This window comes from Phallusia mammillata, chromosome 5, assembly GCF_965637545.1.
Source record: "Phallusia mammillata chromosome 5, kaPhaMamm4.hap1.1, whole genome shotgun sequence".
NCBI lineage: Eukaryota > Metazoa > Chordata > Ascidiacea > Phlebobranchia > Ascidiidae > Phallusia > Phallusia mammillata.
The window spans coordinates 26,644,641-26,659,846 of NC_137256.1; the positions used below are offsets into that span (position 1 = coordinate 26,644,641).

The following is a 15,206-nucleotide window of genomic DNA, read 5'->3' on the forward strand; positions in this document are numbered from 1 at the left end:
GGTAAGAGATTTTTCACGGGTAATCCCCAAATTTTGCCGCGCAAATAAAATAAACTTGCACACACAATTGTCTTTCTGTGATATCATAAAAGGGCACATAAGTAATGCTTTATACTTAAAAATAAGGCCAAAAATGATGTACATTAAAAAGCAGTAGGCGATTTATTTTTGTGAAAAAAATATTTTCTAATTTGAATTCGAACGCAACCGTCGACGATGCGCGCTTAAACCAAAAACGTTTTCGCAACGTTTTTTCACCACGAGGTTTTTGTTTTGCGTTGGATGCTCGACGTTACGCGTGGTAAGTTTTGTTCAATTTGTTGTGTTTTTGTTTTACTTAAGTTTTCTTAAGGTAAAGTAATCAGAAATATTAAACTATTTGTAAAGAATAAAAAAATGCAATACCTAATGTAATAATGGTATTAAAAATCTGAAATGCATCTATTTATGTGTTTGTTTGTTTGTTTGCAGATTTTTGTATATCTGCGATGTATCCATCTTGCATTCATTCTTCGTCAATCAACCAACATCTCTCAACTTCAAATATTTACACAGTTACTCCAAATGAAGGTTCAGGCTCTTAAACCTGAGGGGGCCGACATAGCATTTCGCCAGAAAAGTCCCGTGAGCCACCCTGATAGGGCGCAAACTGTTGTTAAAATTTCCCCAGCCCGTCGTTTGCGTAATTCATTTGGGTCCTTGGGGGGGTCTCGCAGGGCAGAGAACAGTGATCTCATGTTGCTATACGCTGTAATCATCACTGAACTCTTTAAACAAAAACTTCTGCGCCTATATTAACTGTAAAGATAGGGTTATTGTGGATTTGTTTTTGGGTTTTGACCAGCTTTTGTTGTTCTTGCTTGTATTTCTGTTACAATTTTCTTTCCGTTGAAAGGAAATTTGTACTAGATATAAAGCAAGGATATAACTCACTTGTTCGTTTTAGTAAACTTATCTAGTAGCCAATAAATGTGCCTAAAAATGTCCCCTATTCCACTTGTGCTGGTCAAGCCTGTTTTTTTGTGTGGATTTAGATTAACTTAATTACTAGTTCAGTTCCGGGACCTACTTGGCCAGGCCACCTAGTCATAACGGGGCAATGACTGCTTGGGTGGTTGTAAAACACGACAGACTCACTTTTTACCTTTATAGGCTATTTTGCGACGTTTGTGTGCAGGACAGTTAGTTAAGGCAAGCTTGTATTGTGTTTTTTACGTCGGCCGTGCAGGGACGATGGTGGTTCAAACGTTTTTTCAGACTTTCCTCTTGATGATGCCTGAACTTCTTGATTGAGGCTGGTTATGAACCAAGAGCAACTACCATCAATATTATTGTGACTTAAATTTTGCTTGCGTTTTCCCTCTTTCATCATCAAAAATGTGTGTAGAGTCTACTTTAACTATCCTTTATTTCTTTTTAAGTAGACCAGTTCTTGGGGGGTGTTGTGCCTTTTTACATCAGCCGACAGATTCTTTAAACATCATTACAGTATTGTGTTTGTTTATACGTCGCTCTAACCACCTGAACCACCATCGTCAAGTGCTCAGAAAGTAGTAAAAAGTCAGAATTGAGACTTCAGTCTGTACGTTCTCCACTAACGTTTACTTCATTCCAGGTGTGTACTATTTGTGTTAAATACTTTGCTATCAAATGTCAAAACATTTTTGTTTTATCTTTCAGGACCTGCTTTTGATTGATCTATTGTGTTGTATAAATTTGGTTCAATTCAATCTTTGTTATTGAGCATTTCTACATTGCTAAGGTAATGTGTATGTGTTATCGTTCATCAATGACTGTTTCATATTTGGGGTATTAATTTATTTCCTTAGTTTTTTTGCAGGTTTTAACATTATCTTATTAAACAATATTTCAGGTTTTGATCATTATTTTAAGTAAACATTTTTTGCAGGTTTTAACATTATCTTATTAAACATCTTTACAGATTTTAATCATTATTTTAAATAAACATTTTTGGAGGTTTTAGCATTATCTTAAACATTTTTTCAGGTTGTAATTATTATCATTTTAGTCATTACATTTTAGTGATAATATAACAGTTTGTTTTCATGACAGATTTAGGGTGTTTGATTATTTGGGTTAACTTTTTATTTAGCTTGCCTGATTTACAGATTACATGTTTTTTGTTGTTTACAGGTTTAGGGTGTTTGTTTATGATGGTTAATAGTATATTTTACATTTGCTGATTTACAGATTACATGTTTTTTGTACTTTACAGGTTTAGGAATTTAGGATGTTTATATTATTAGATTAATCTGTTTTTTATCTTTTCAGGTTTACGGTTTATTTCTTTTGTTAACAGGTGTAGGGAGTTGACTGTGTTAGGTGCTTTATAGTTTATTTGCGTATTCAGATTTACGGTTTTGACAGACTCGTACATTAACAATTAACTGTTTGTTCACAAGTTTGCAGCTGTTTGCTGGCTTGGTTCTTTTTGTGTGTTTCAGGCATAGGGCTTTTGCTGTTCTTGTTGGTGCGGAATACAATTTATCATATTGCAATTGATGATAATTGACCAAAATGTTGTAAGTACTTGCATAAACATTATCAAAGTAAACTCGTTTTACTTCTTTAGCTCCATTTTCAGAACTTCCATCAATTCACTCTGACTTTCTGTACATTGGGAGATCGGTCAATGAGAAACTGCATCAGGTGCTATGCTTATTTAGCAATATTCATAAACCTAAATGTTTTCATAGGATTTAGAGTGTAAGTGTATATGGGTGGTCTCAACCTACAGTAGAGCTAACACACCTTAATGCACACATGTATTTTGAAATATATTTAATGGTGAAAATAACGGCCCAAATAGACATAAAAAGTGACATGCTTTATTATTCAGACTTTTTGGCAGATTCTCATGCCATAATCAGTGATTAAAATATGTATTTGTTTTTAGACACAGTTAATATCCAATCAATTTAGTCTGACTTTGTCAATGAGAAACTCCATCAGGTACTGTGCTTCTTTGGCAATATTCATAAACTTAATGTTTTCATAGGATTTTAAGTGTATATGAGTGGTCACAACCTGTATTAAAGCTAACACACTTAATGCACACACCTTATTATTCAGAGTTTTTGGAAAATTCTCATGCCATCATCAGTGATTAAAATGGTATTGTTTTTTTGGCACAGTTAATTTGCAATGAAAAAATACATATTTATTTCACACATTTTGCTTGCAATCATTTATTAGTTGTGATTCCCTGTTTACAAATAAAATGTTTTCCATTTTTCCACATATCTTGCCAATGTCAAAAGTTTTTTGATATTGCTTACGTGAATAATAATGAGACATTTGTAATTTAATTTTACCTTTGTATTTCATACCACATGACCTCCAAACGAGATGGATCTTTATGCAAGAAAAACAACAAGGAAGTACTCTAGTGGTTCCCTAAAAGATACAACACCAAGAAAAATCAACAAGGTACAAAATTTAATTTAAGGTACTTTTGAATGTTACTGAAATTAACAAACACATTCAAATTCAGTTAATGACATAACTTTATTGTGCGATTAAGCAAGCACTTCAATCTCTTCTTGTTAAATGATTGGTTTAATGAACCATATGCAACCACATGATTAGTGCATTAAAATGAATTTGTTTTCGGCACAAACTTTTTTCTTTTGTAAAAGACTAGTTTAAAGGCTTATATTTTGGCGAATTGTCCATTAAATTGAATTTAAATAGCTTTTGTTGTTATTATGGGTCACATATTGATTTTACTCAAAATGTTTTTGTTTTTTTTCTTTGTTTTTCTTCTTTTTTCTTCTACCCAAAATTTGTCCGACTCGTTTTTCCAACAAATCCTTGGTGGATTTGGATGAAATTTACACAGATGGTAGATGTAGTTATGTAGATGTGCATCCCACTTTGTTTTTGTTGATAACCCCAGTATTTACCCCGCTAGCCCCCTAAAATGTTTTTCCCCCCTCCGAAGTTTGTCTGACTCGTTTTGCCATCAAATGCTTCATGGATGTGACTGAAACTTATACAGATGGTAGATGTAGTTATGTAGATGTGCATCCCACTTTGTTTTTGTTGATAACCCCAGTATTTACCCCGCTAGCCCCCTAAAATGTTTTTCCCCCCGAAGTTTGTCTGACTCGTTTTGCCATCAAATGCTTGATGGATGTGGCTGAAACTTATACAGATGGTAGATGTAGTTATGTAGATGTGCATTCCACTTTGTTTTTGTTGATAACCCCAGTATTTACCCCGCTAGCCCCCTAAAATAGGTATTTTCTCCCGAAGTTTGTCCGACTTGTTTTCTATCAAATGCTTGATGGATGTGGCTGAAACTTATCCAGATGGTAGATATAGTTATGTAGATGTGCATCCCACTTTGTTTTCCGGATAACCCTAGTATTTACCCTGCTAGTCCCCTAAAAGGAGTGAGTTTGTAAACAATGTCAGAATTGGCTAAAATTTGGATAGCTTGTAAAGTATGCCAATTATCGTTATTGCGCCATTACAGTTCAGGGGTTGTTAACAGCCCTTTGACGTCAGAAACGTTAACGTTGTTGCTCAAAACACCTCTAGTGGTTGAAATTTAAAACGTTGACAGATTGGACTGAAATTTTGCAGTACTATTGATTGAGTCATTGTGGTTTCCTACTTTTAAGTTTGTGTGTGTTGAACCTCAATTAGTTATCCTACTAGCCCCCTAAAATGAGTTTTTTAATTTAAATAGTTTTTACTCTATATAGCATATTTAGACATGCACAGTACCAATCACGGTGTTTGTCTTCACAATACCAAACTTACTCATTGTTATCTATTGAATTGCATTAATTTCAACTTTGCATGTGTGGGGACCCATGAGTTTTTGCCTGTAGAAACAACCAAGTTTATAAAAGACGATGGCTAATATGGAACCCAATACAAAATAAGCATAGGAAATATATTTATGTTTTAAAATAAATCATAGTGTATGTGCAAGGGCAATATGTGCTAAGCCACCCTTCTAGTTTGTTGTCTAATTGGTTAATGCTTTGTGTGTATTTTAAACCCAATACCTCTGAATTTAAGACAACATGATCTTCAACAGCAATATATTTTGATGCAAAAAACTCTACAAGCTGTTCTGCAAAATCAACCTCCTGTTAACTAAGAAGCTTGACAAGTGAATTCGGCAGCCTAACCTGTCTGTATTGATGTACAGTGGGTCATCCTTCACTGCTCATGTGGGACAGAAAAATAAAATAACATTGATATTGACTTTGCTGATACTGGGAACAAGTGCAAACATATTTTGGATCAGGAAACATTTGTTCGTACTGTTTGTTTAGCTTTTTAATGTGATAGACTATTGCAAAATCATGTATGTCAATTGTTGAACAACATAAAAACATTGTTGAACAAACAACATAAAAACATTGTTGAACAACATAAAAACATTCAAAACAGATTTCTTTCTATTGTACATTTGTATTATTATTATGTAAATATTTGACGTAATAGACACAAACGGGTTATCAGTTTTTTGCAGTTATCGGTCCGAGTAACAAATTATAACAACTTTGTTCTTTGAATTACTTAGCCACAGGGCTGGCTGCTGAGCTTTTAATCATTGTGATTTAATTATGTTTTTACATTGTCATGTTTTTGTATGCAGCTATTTTTTTTATTCTGTGCCCATATTGTGAATGCTTTTAATATACCAAACTGTTTTCAAATGACAATTTTATGTTGCTCTATACACTATTAATGGTGTTAGATCTGTTCATTAAAGCCCTGTCATAAAATGTAGTGGTGTGCATTTAATTCCTATGAAAGTCCATTTTATTTTATCACTCCTAATACTGATGCTGTAACTTCTGCAAACATATGTATCAATTTATTCGTTGCATTTAAAGACGAAGGACTTTTTTGCATCAACCTAAATTGAGTTTAATTTTATTTGTGCACATCAGTATATTAGTTGCACTGTAACTTAATAGTTTGTTTTGTTTATTTATTTTTGTGTTTATCTATATGGATTTGTGTAAATACATTACTTCATACCATTCTATTTGCAACAATTTTATTAATATATTTTTGCCACTGTGAATCTCGCATTACATAAACATCCATAGTATTGTACCATCATGCTGTAGGGTTTTTATTACACTGCATTAGGGTTACCATATCTGCATGAGCTAAATGCTGGACCATTTCAATAAATGTCTTCTGTAACGCATAATAATATGTTACAAAACATGCCTTTTCACAAGATTCTCTGTTCTTAAACAGCAAAAATTATCACCAAATTGCTTATATACATACTGATTAAGTTATTTTTGCATAAATGTTAAGAGGTTTCATTCATCAAAAACAGCAAAAACCTTTGTGTACTCCTTAGGCTGAAAGACATTACACATGTTTTTGAAAATTATTTTTAGATATTACGATAAAATTCCAGACCTGTCCAGACCGCTGATTTGTTCCATAATTAATATAAAAGCATAGATTGATTACAGGACAAGTTGCAGACAATGCACAAACTTTTATTAGTGTATAGTTCCACAGTGCAACGCATGCTAACAATATACATTCACCAGAATCTGTAACAAGTTTTTATAGTTTATGTAAATGGAATACAGGTGTACAAATAAAGTTGGATAAATTCTATCTTCGAAAGTTGCCAAGGAAAAAACACTGGGCAAATCAAAGTTCAACAAGTTTTGCAATTTGTCATTGAGTGCGTGCTGCAAATATATTTATTCCCTAACACACTTTATCCATATTGAGGTTTGTCACGATTACAGTTTGTTGTTTACTTTATTCAACTTGTTTAAATCCGAAATTATTACCAAATTTCAACAAGAGTTTAACATTTAAATTTTTTGCAGGGGGCCACAGATCTTACATTGATATTGGAAGGGGGGCAATGAGGCCCAAAAAATACTTTTAGGGAGCCACGGCCCATGAAAGGTTGAGAACCACTGGTCTAGGATTAAAGACTGCCATCAAGTTGCAAAGCTGAGTAAAAGGCCAAAGGTATCTAAAGCAGACTTAGTATAAATGTGTTGTAAAATCTCCTTTTGGGGTACTTTGTACATATGTATGGCACTCACCCGCTGACAGCACCTGTAAAAAATATGCCTATAGTATCACATTGGTAGTGCAGCAAACCTCAATTAAACAAGATTTGGTAATTCGGAACTTCGCCTAATTTGGACAAAATTTAAGGTACAAATGATTTGTAATGTGAAGGCTTGAACTAATCGATATCGATTAATCCGTATTTTGGTTGAAACGACCCTGAAATAATCAAGGTTGACTGCATCTACTAAAGTCAGGGGTCACCAAACTTTTTTCACTGCGGGCCGGATAAGTTTCCTCCGCCTTTTACGCTTTTTCGGTTTTATCTTTCGTGCGTTGCGTGTTCAGTCAGTTTAGTCTGTTAGGCTTTCAGTTGAGGATTGATTGATTGTGTGTGCGAAGAACTATTGCTTTTTCTATGCCTTTTCTAATTTTTATTCCTTTTATTGTACTAATAGACACTGAGGATGCTTTCTAGCGAAATTAATTTGTTTTTACAACACTGTCAACACTGATTTTAGCCTGGAAATAAATATTTCCCGAACTTGTGAAGTTTGACGAACAACGAAATTGCGTTCCGTCCCCAATAGAAAATGTTTGACAAGTGTTTTAATAACATATACCCGAGTACTATCCATTTCTGCAATAAAAAGCGGACGAACGACTTGATAAAATACTTCCCCCAGTGGGTAAAATTGATCCATTTGTTCAAAGGGGCAGCTCAGTTGGCTTTTTTTGAAAGTTTGACGAACAACGAAACAATGTCGGAAAAGTTTGACAAGTGTTTTAAAAATATACACCCGAGTACTATCACTTCGCAGATATACCAAAATATGCTAACAAACAAACAGTACTATAAACACATACTTACAGTAGATGTATTTCAGATTTTTAATACCATCATTACATTAGGTATTGTATTTTTATTTATTCTTTACAAATAGTTTTATATTTCTGTTTACCTTAAGAAAACTTTAGTAAAACAAAAAAAACAAAACTATTCATGCGCATCCAACGCGAAACAAAAACCTCATGGTGAAAAAACTTTGCGAAAACGTTTTTGGTTTGAGCGCGCATCGTCGACGTCGAAAATATTTTTTTTCAAAAATAAATCGCCTACTATTTTTAAATGTACATCAGTTTTTGCCTTAGTTTTAAGTATGAAGCATTAAATATTTGCCTTGTTATGATATTACAGAAAGACAATTGACTGTGCAAGATTATTTTATTTGCGCGGCAAAATTTGGGGATTACCCGTGAAAAATCTCTTACCATTATTCGCCAACAATAAACTTGAAGACGAATTTATCTGCGTCGGTTGCGACTGGTTCAGTTCAATAAACTGTATTTCTGTAAACAGCTGGTGCTGTTAGGGCACATTAAGTAAGCAGCGATAGAATAATATGAAACAAAATTATTTATTTGCCTTTTCTGTTTGAATAAAAAAGTTGTTACTTTGTTTTTTCCACAGCTATCCTTTGAACAAAAAATAGATTAGTTTTAACTGATCCTAATGTATATTGCAAGAACTCTGCTATGTTGGATAGATCGTGGATTAAGCCAAATGTCTCTGCTCTGCACATATGGATTTATTACTTATGTGAAGCCATCTCAACTTTCTGACACTGTTTTGACGTAAACAATTTACCATGTTAGTTTTCAGCTTTACAAAAAAGGAAAATGCTTATGTTTTTCTACTTAACCTGCATGTTAAACAAGTGGGTCAAAATTGTCCACACTTGATTTTAAGGGTTTTGTCACTGTGGGGTCAAATACAATTACCAATTTTAAGTGGTGAGCCCTTTATATATCACAAGGTGATTTTACTTTGTTGCATACCAAAAATGCCAATATTGAGTTAACAACAATTAAATTTCGCTTTTCACTCAAGCCCCAAAACTACCAGGCGCATTAATCTACTCAAAAATATATAACAATTGGACTTGTTTGCTAGTACATTTAAAATCCAAGCTTCTCTGCAGGCCGCACAACCTTTTATCGATGGCCCACAGGTTGCACACGTCTGATCTAAATTTCTGGTATGTGTTTGCAAAACGATTTGTAACAGATAATTTATATCTGATGACGCATGAAATATCAAACAGAAGCATAATGGGTGAAAGTTATTTAACCTATTTGGATTAATTCTTACCTTTCTCAATAGCTACAAGAATTTCTGAGAAATTTTGTTAAATGTCACATACATGTCAGGTTAAACAGTTTTTTTTTTACATACCGTATATACTGGCCTATAGGACGCACTATTAGTTTTGTGTTAAAAAAGTGTAACTTAGAGTTGACTCGCACATAAGTCGCACTGAAAATCTAGGGATTTGAAAGGCCCTTAGCCTAGCTTTTTTGCATAAGTAACTGGTGCAATTGTTTGTTTTTTTACTATTGAACTGCATTGAATTGAAACTGCAAAACTATGTTTTCTCAACAAAGCGGGAAAATCCAACGCAAGCTGAGCTGACGCATGTGCGTGTGCACTCATGAAACTGCCTTGCGTTGAAAATCAGTATGAAATTTTGCGCGTTATACTCGAATAAATACGTTATATCCGCCTAATAAGCCAACCGGAAAACATGGTACTTGCAATAGCTGAAATCTTTCAATTTTGTTCCGACTTGCACTTATGTCGAGCGAATAGGTCGCACCTATACTTTTTTTAAAAAAAATATAAGAAAAAAAGTTGCGACCTATATGCGAGTATATACGGTAAATGTCAACTAGGTTAAATACCAACAGTTTAAGCAAATCTGTCATAAGTATTTGAAAATTGTTTAAAACCCAAATAGTTTGCATCATTCGTTACATCCAGGAAGGGTAATACACTATTTTCTTTATTTTTTTTCAAATGCAGACACATTTTAGTTATTAATCCAAATTTGATCCTTCTTAAGTTTGACCCCGAATGACCCAGCGGTTCACCCACAGTCCCCCAAAACGAAAAAATTAAAACAGCTGTACTGACTAAAGTACATAATCTGAGAGTTTCATGCTTTGTTATTTGGTGCAATGTAAGTTATTCTAAAGAATTTTGTAACTTTTTTTCGATTCGCCCATTTTTACCCCTTAAACCCCAAAATAATAAGTTTTGGTTTTAGGCCAGAAATGCAAGCCCTAATGTACTGAAATGTTAAACAATTGTTTGCAGTAGTTTATTCTTATAGCATTTAAAATTTTGCCTTAACGGCCAAATACTTTACAGTCCATAATATGTGTAGTGACTTTTACATCCCTTAATATGTGTACACTGTCAATCAGATAGAAGTCTCAACTCTTAAAGGAATAAATCACTGGTTTACAAGTAAGGCAAGTGAATGCATCGGTAGTGCTCAGCTTGACATCGGGAGAGACGTTTAATGAGACAGTCGCTTTGGTGATTAGAAATCAGCTTTTTTGTGCAGCTATGCTATGTCGCTTGCAAAAACAATCATATGTGTAGATCAAATGATGTGTATAGTAAATAGGAAATAAAATATATAATGGAAGTATATTAGAAAGCCACCTTTCTAGTGTTTTGTGGTCTTTGGTATTAGAGCCTAAAAAATAGTAATTTGTGGTCGGTCTTTAAGCTGAAGCGAAAATATGATGCTTTAGCTTCTTTGAAACATGTTTATGAGGATTTTCAGCCCCATTTTAGTCGGTGCCCTAAAGTATAGCAATGCATTTCAACCCACTTTGAACTTGTGTTCTTTTCCTAGGGATCTACATTCTGCAACCACAGGGTTTTGGTGATGATGAAGGGATCGAAAGTTCAGCAAGTAAACAAGGTAATGCTTGAAATGCTTGGTGTACAACTCAATGAACAATTTCGGTGTAAGACTTCCCCTCTAAAGATACAATCAATTTTAAACACTGTTAACAAATTAAATAAATAAACTAAAATGTTTCAACCGGCTGTAGCTTGTTTTTCGACAATGAAATGATTCAAGCTGGGTAAAATGCTGAGAAAAGCGTTTGCTTTACAGTTGTGTTAAAATATGAGGAAATTATATGTCAAAATAAACCCTACGTCAAAATCCTCCGATTGTGCAACAGAAATCATCTCAATGAGTCAATTTAGCGCTGAAATATTTTTCAATACCACTTCATCTAGTTTTCGATGAAATCAAACCAGTCTTAGAAAATTTTAACTTTATTTCAATCTGTTGGTTGATATTATACTTAGTATTTCAGCTACTGTGGTGATATTTTTTAAGGATATATTGACAACAATGAATGATTTTTCATCTGCCGCCAAACCACGCCAATTAATTTTCAAAACCTAATTAAAATCTGAAATTGATATTTGGTTAAAGGCCCTATTGTACTTAGTGCATCTTTTGTTCCTCATTTATTTCAATCTTCATTCTTTGTTGTGAAACAACAGCTCCAATGTATTTCAGTTTGCCTCATTTAAATTTGCTCAAGATAGCAAAGAAAATATTTTGAGTGCAAAAAGTAGGAAGTCAACTAAGAGGGCATTGTGATGTCAAACTAGATCCAACACATATTGGTTTTGATAAAGTTGTGCACCAAATACTGACTTTACTTCTGTCTTTAACAATCTGTTAATTAGTCATGGTTGTAGCATTATATTTGACTTTTTAGACTTGATACAAATCATTCTTTGCCGAATACTAAAACGGAAATAGCACAAACAAAACTGTACAAGATTTTTTTGATAATATTTTGCAAATATTATATACAGTAATTTGTTTGTGACTTAATGATTGTTTAAAATGCTGTTTTTTAAGCTGAACCAAGTTTCATGCTGCATCATGTAAAAGCAAAAATGCAGCAATATAAGTTGTTTCATCTCTAACACTGTTTTAGAGATGACGATCGCTCCGACCGAAAACGAATGTGAGATTTTGAAAACAACACATCTGAGGGTGAAATCCCTAACCCCAAAGTGAAGCCCTGCCTTGATTGTCCATGAAGCGACAAAAAACTGATGAAGGTAACATTTTTGTTCTGCTTTTTAGATTCACAAACACATTGTTTGTTTTATTGGAAAGTTTTATGGGCACAAAAAATAAAAAATAATAATCATTACATTAGAATATAATTAGAAATATAGTTATGTCATAATTAATATGACCTTTTAAAAACATTTAATCACATCCCTAGTTAATATTGTTGTTAATAAAGGGAAACCTTAAAAAACATTTGTTATTTGTTTGTTGTCCAACTGGCAACATGAAATCACACAAAGTTGAGAACAGACCATCATTAATATTTTGCCCTGGAAATGATTCATTTATTTTGTTAATCAGCCCGTGTGATTTTGTGTTGTTCTAATCTTCCACCAAATACTTTGGCTTCCTTTGTGGGGTGTGTGGGTTTCAACACACAAGCGATAAACGAACTCATGTTTTGGAAGCTTGAAGTTAGGAAGTAGCCATCAAACACTTCTATAAAACTCTAAAAGTTTGTTTCCCTGCTCTAAGGAGCGGCTGTCTGCTGGCAAGTGAATAAGCCACAAGATGCTCCTTGCCATAATATGAAGGTTTAATTTTCTTGTTTAATTTTTGTTGCCCTGTTATTAAATCATGCAAAAACCTTGAAACTATAACAAATATGTTTTATTTAAATTTAATGTTTTATAAAAGCAAGCATGTACTAAACTGTAAAACGAGAACCTTGGGATAAAACAAGCAAAATATAGAACATTATTGACATTGTGCAGAAAACAAATTTGAGGAAATTGCTGTCCAGATTTTAAATAGCTCATGTACATGTTTATTTGAATTAAACACAAACTATACAAGGTGGCAAATTACACAAATTGTTGTTTAAACTTTAACAGTATACATTTTAAATATGGCATTTACACCTTAACCTTATAGAAAATATTCATTGCTGCCGTAAGCATTATGTATAACTAGCAAAGCTGTATATTAACTTCCATTTAGTTCTGTTTCTCTGCTATCAATATCACTATACCCTCAAACCATTTAAGTCTAAAAAATTTTCCACTTTGTATTTCATTATTTCAATTAACAGCAGTTTTTTATGTTAAAGTTAAGCTTTTTTGTATTGTTTTTTTGTAGAGAAGAGATCAACACAAGGTATTGAGCATGACAGTGAAGTTGACCATGAACCACAAGCATCACAAGCAGCAGCAGGACACATGAGTGATGGAAATGAGATGGACGTTGATGACAGCATTCATATCAGAATGGAAAAGTAAGTTTCACAAAAACGTGGGGTAAAAAATAGTTAAAATATGAAAAAAGCTATCAGCTGGTGAAGACAAAATGGTGTTTACACATTTTCTTGCCTAATTTTAAACAGATTTTATAAATAGTTGATTGCTTTTACCAATTTGACTTATACAACACACTAGAATTACTATATGTAATCTTTCTGACAATAATCCTTTTCATTAAAATTTTTGCTTGTATAATTATGCATTGGAATTTGCCTGTGGGATTAAATTCACAAAAGAATTACAAAATCGCCATTTAATCTTATTGGCAGTATATAGAAATAGAGTCACTGCTACAGGCTGATAGTAAGACAAATTATGTGCCGTGAATTTATGTAGTTTTTGCTGGCAATATTTCTTATGTCCAATTTTATTTCTGCCTGACAACAATATTTGGTAGATTAATTAGTTTAGTTTGGTAAAAAAAATTGTTTATTGAAAGCATTTAGCTTTACTTATCGGCGGAACACATAATGATTCTTGCCTAGTTAGAACCAAAAACCAACTATTTTAAAGTAGTTGACAACAATATTTTTGTCCTGATTCTGTTAAAGGTTTATAATGAATATCAGACAAGAAACAAACTTATCAAAACCATTTTCACAAGCTTTTGTGTAATTTTGAAACACACCACTTCTTGTGTGAGTATCAACTCAAATTGCATCTTAACTAATTCCCAATTTGTCAATTTTAGATACAGAAGATTCATGGAACTTTTAGGTCGGCAAACTCCTCTGATTGAAGCAATGACTGAAGCAGGATTAACTCATCAAGACTTGATCGCTATTAGACAAATGAAAACTATGACCAGCAACAAACCAGAATCAACTGTAAGTACCAACTTTTGCCAAACCACTTTAGTTATTTTGAGATCCAGTGCTTATTATAGGTCCAGTGTGCTTTGTAATGACTTTGTTCAATATATTGTTAATTTCAGATTCAATCTTCTTCTGATCACGAAACTTCTCAAGACACTCACAACACAAGGTAGAAACTAAATATAGACGTTAGTATATTAAATGTTAAAACATCAAAATGTTTAGCGCCTGCATGTTGTTTCGCAGAATAATTTTTTTAAAGCTTTGTATACTCCTGTTGTTGTTTCTGTAAACTGTGAAATATTTTAATTGGTATGTTGTAAATTTGTGTGCCATTGCAAACCAGAAATTGGCGCTTGATATTTTGTTTGTTGAGAAAGTTTGTATATTGCAGGCCTCCACACCACCAACATCTTCAAATCAAATCCCACCCCTCAAACCATTTTCTTCAGCCAGTCTACCTCCAGCAGTTGCTGTAGCCTTTATGGCTTCAATAGTTTTAAGCAATTCAGGTGTGTACCATGAAAATTAGAGAAATTCAAAGATACCGGGTAAAGTTATGATCTGTAATTGTGAAAAAGTCACTCAATAAAGAATACAGCTGGTACTTCACACAATATTTTGCCATCTAACAGGATGTATGTTATTTTGACCATCACTGTTTAAACTATATCAGAAAACCTTTTAAAATAGAAGACCAATAATGCCCAAATGATTGATAATAGACAAGGTTTTCTAGACTAATTCTGGCATAGAAACATTACTGATTTATCAACACTAGTACTTCATGAATATCTGGGTAAAAAGTTAAATTTGTGACAACTATTGTTTTGTATTCGATTTTTAAGAAATAAAATAACTTATTGATTTTGGCTTACTAAGAATAAGAACATTACATGATACAAGGATAGAAAAAAATATAATTTTTCATTATGTTAGTTTACTAAAAAAACAGGCCTTTTTAAAGGAAGTGGTTCAGTACTTAACTTGCGGAAGTTGTAATTCAACTTCAACTAACGACAAAACTTTTTTTAACACTGATTTATGTTGAAACATTTTTGGAACATGCTTCAGCCAACTCAAAAGCGGAACTTCTGCAGAAAATATTCAAAAGATCATCAGCCATTTCTCAGGTAAGC

General features: G+C 33.2%; 1 protein-coding gene and 3 long non-coding RNA genes across 5 annotated transcripts; all 4 read left to right on the plus strand.

Annotated features, from left to right (window-relative positions):
- The first annotated feature begins 7 nt into the window (after positions 1-7).
- LOC145228770 (uncharacterized) lies at positions 8-2,019 on the plus strand. The gene is made up of 3 exons (XR_013860282.1): positions 8-301; positions 472-1,615; positions 1,681-2,019. It is a non-coding gene; the product is annotated as an uncharacterized LOC145228770 (long non-coding RNA).
- An 84-nt stretch (positions 2,020-2,103) lies between these two features.
- On the plus strand, positions 2,104-2,978 carry LOC145228759 (uncharacterized). 2 transcript variants are annotated; one of them, XR_013860272.1, is made up of 4 exons: positions 2,104-2,343; positions 2,466-2,543; positions 2,606-2,670; positions 2,918-2,978. It is a non-coding gene; the product is annotated as an uncharacterized LOC145228759 (long non-coding RNA). The 2 variants fall into 2 exon arrangements; XR_013860271.1 differs by lacking the exon at positions 2,104-2,343 and having other exon boundaries at positions 2,359-2,543.
- A 1-nt stretch (position 2,979) lies between these two features.
- Positions 2,980-6,032, plus strand: LOC145228762 (uncharacterized). The gene is made up of 2 exons (XR_013860275.1): positions 2,980-3,450; positions 5,056-6,032. It is a non-coding gene; the product is annotated as an uncharacterized LOC145228762 (long non-coding RNA).
- A 2,545-nt stretch (positions 6,033-8,577) lies between these two features.
- Positions 8,578-15,200, plus strand: LOC145228626 (uncharacterized). The gene is made up of 8 exons (XM_080093751.1): positions 8,578-8,701; positions 10,758-10,826; positions 11,872-11,998; positions 13,092-13,227; positions 13,944-14,079; positions 14,187-14,236; positions 14,462-14,579; positions 15,142-15,200. Exons 3-7 carry the CDS (start codon positions 11,974-11,976, stop codon positions 14,544-14,546), a joined length of 432 nt encoding a protein of 143 aa, XP_079949877.1. The 5' UTR covers positions 8,578-8,701; positions 10,758-10,826; positions 11,872-11,973; the 3' UTR covers positions 14,547-14,579; positions 15,142-15,200.
- Positions 15,201-15,206: the final 6 nt, after the last annotated feature.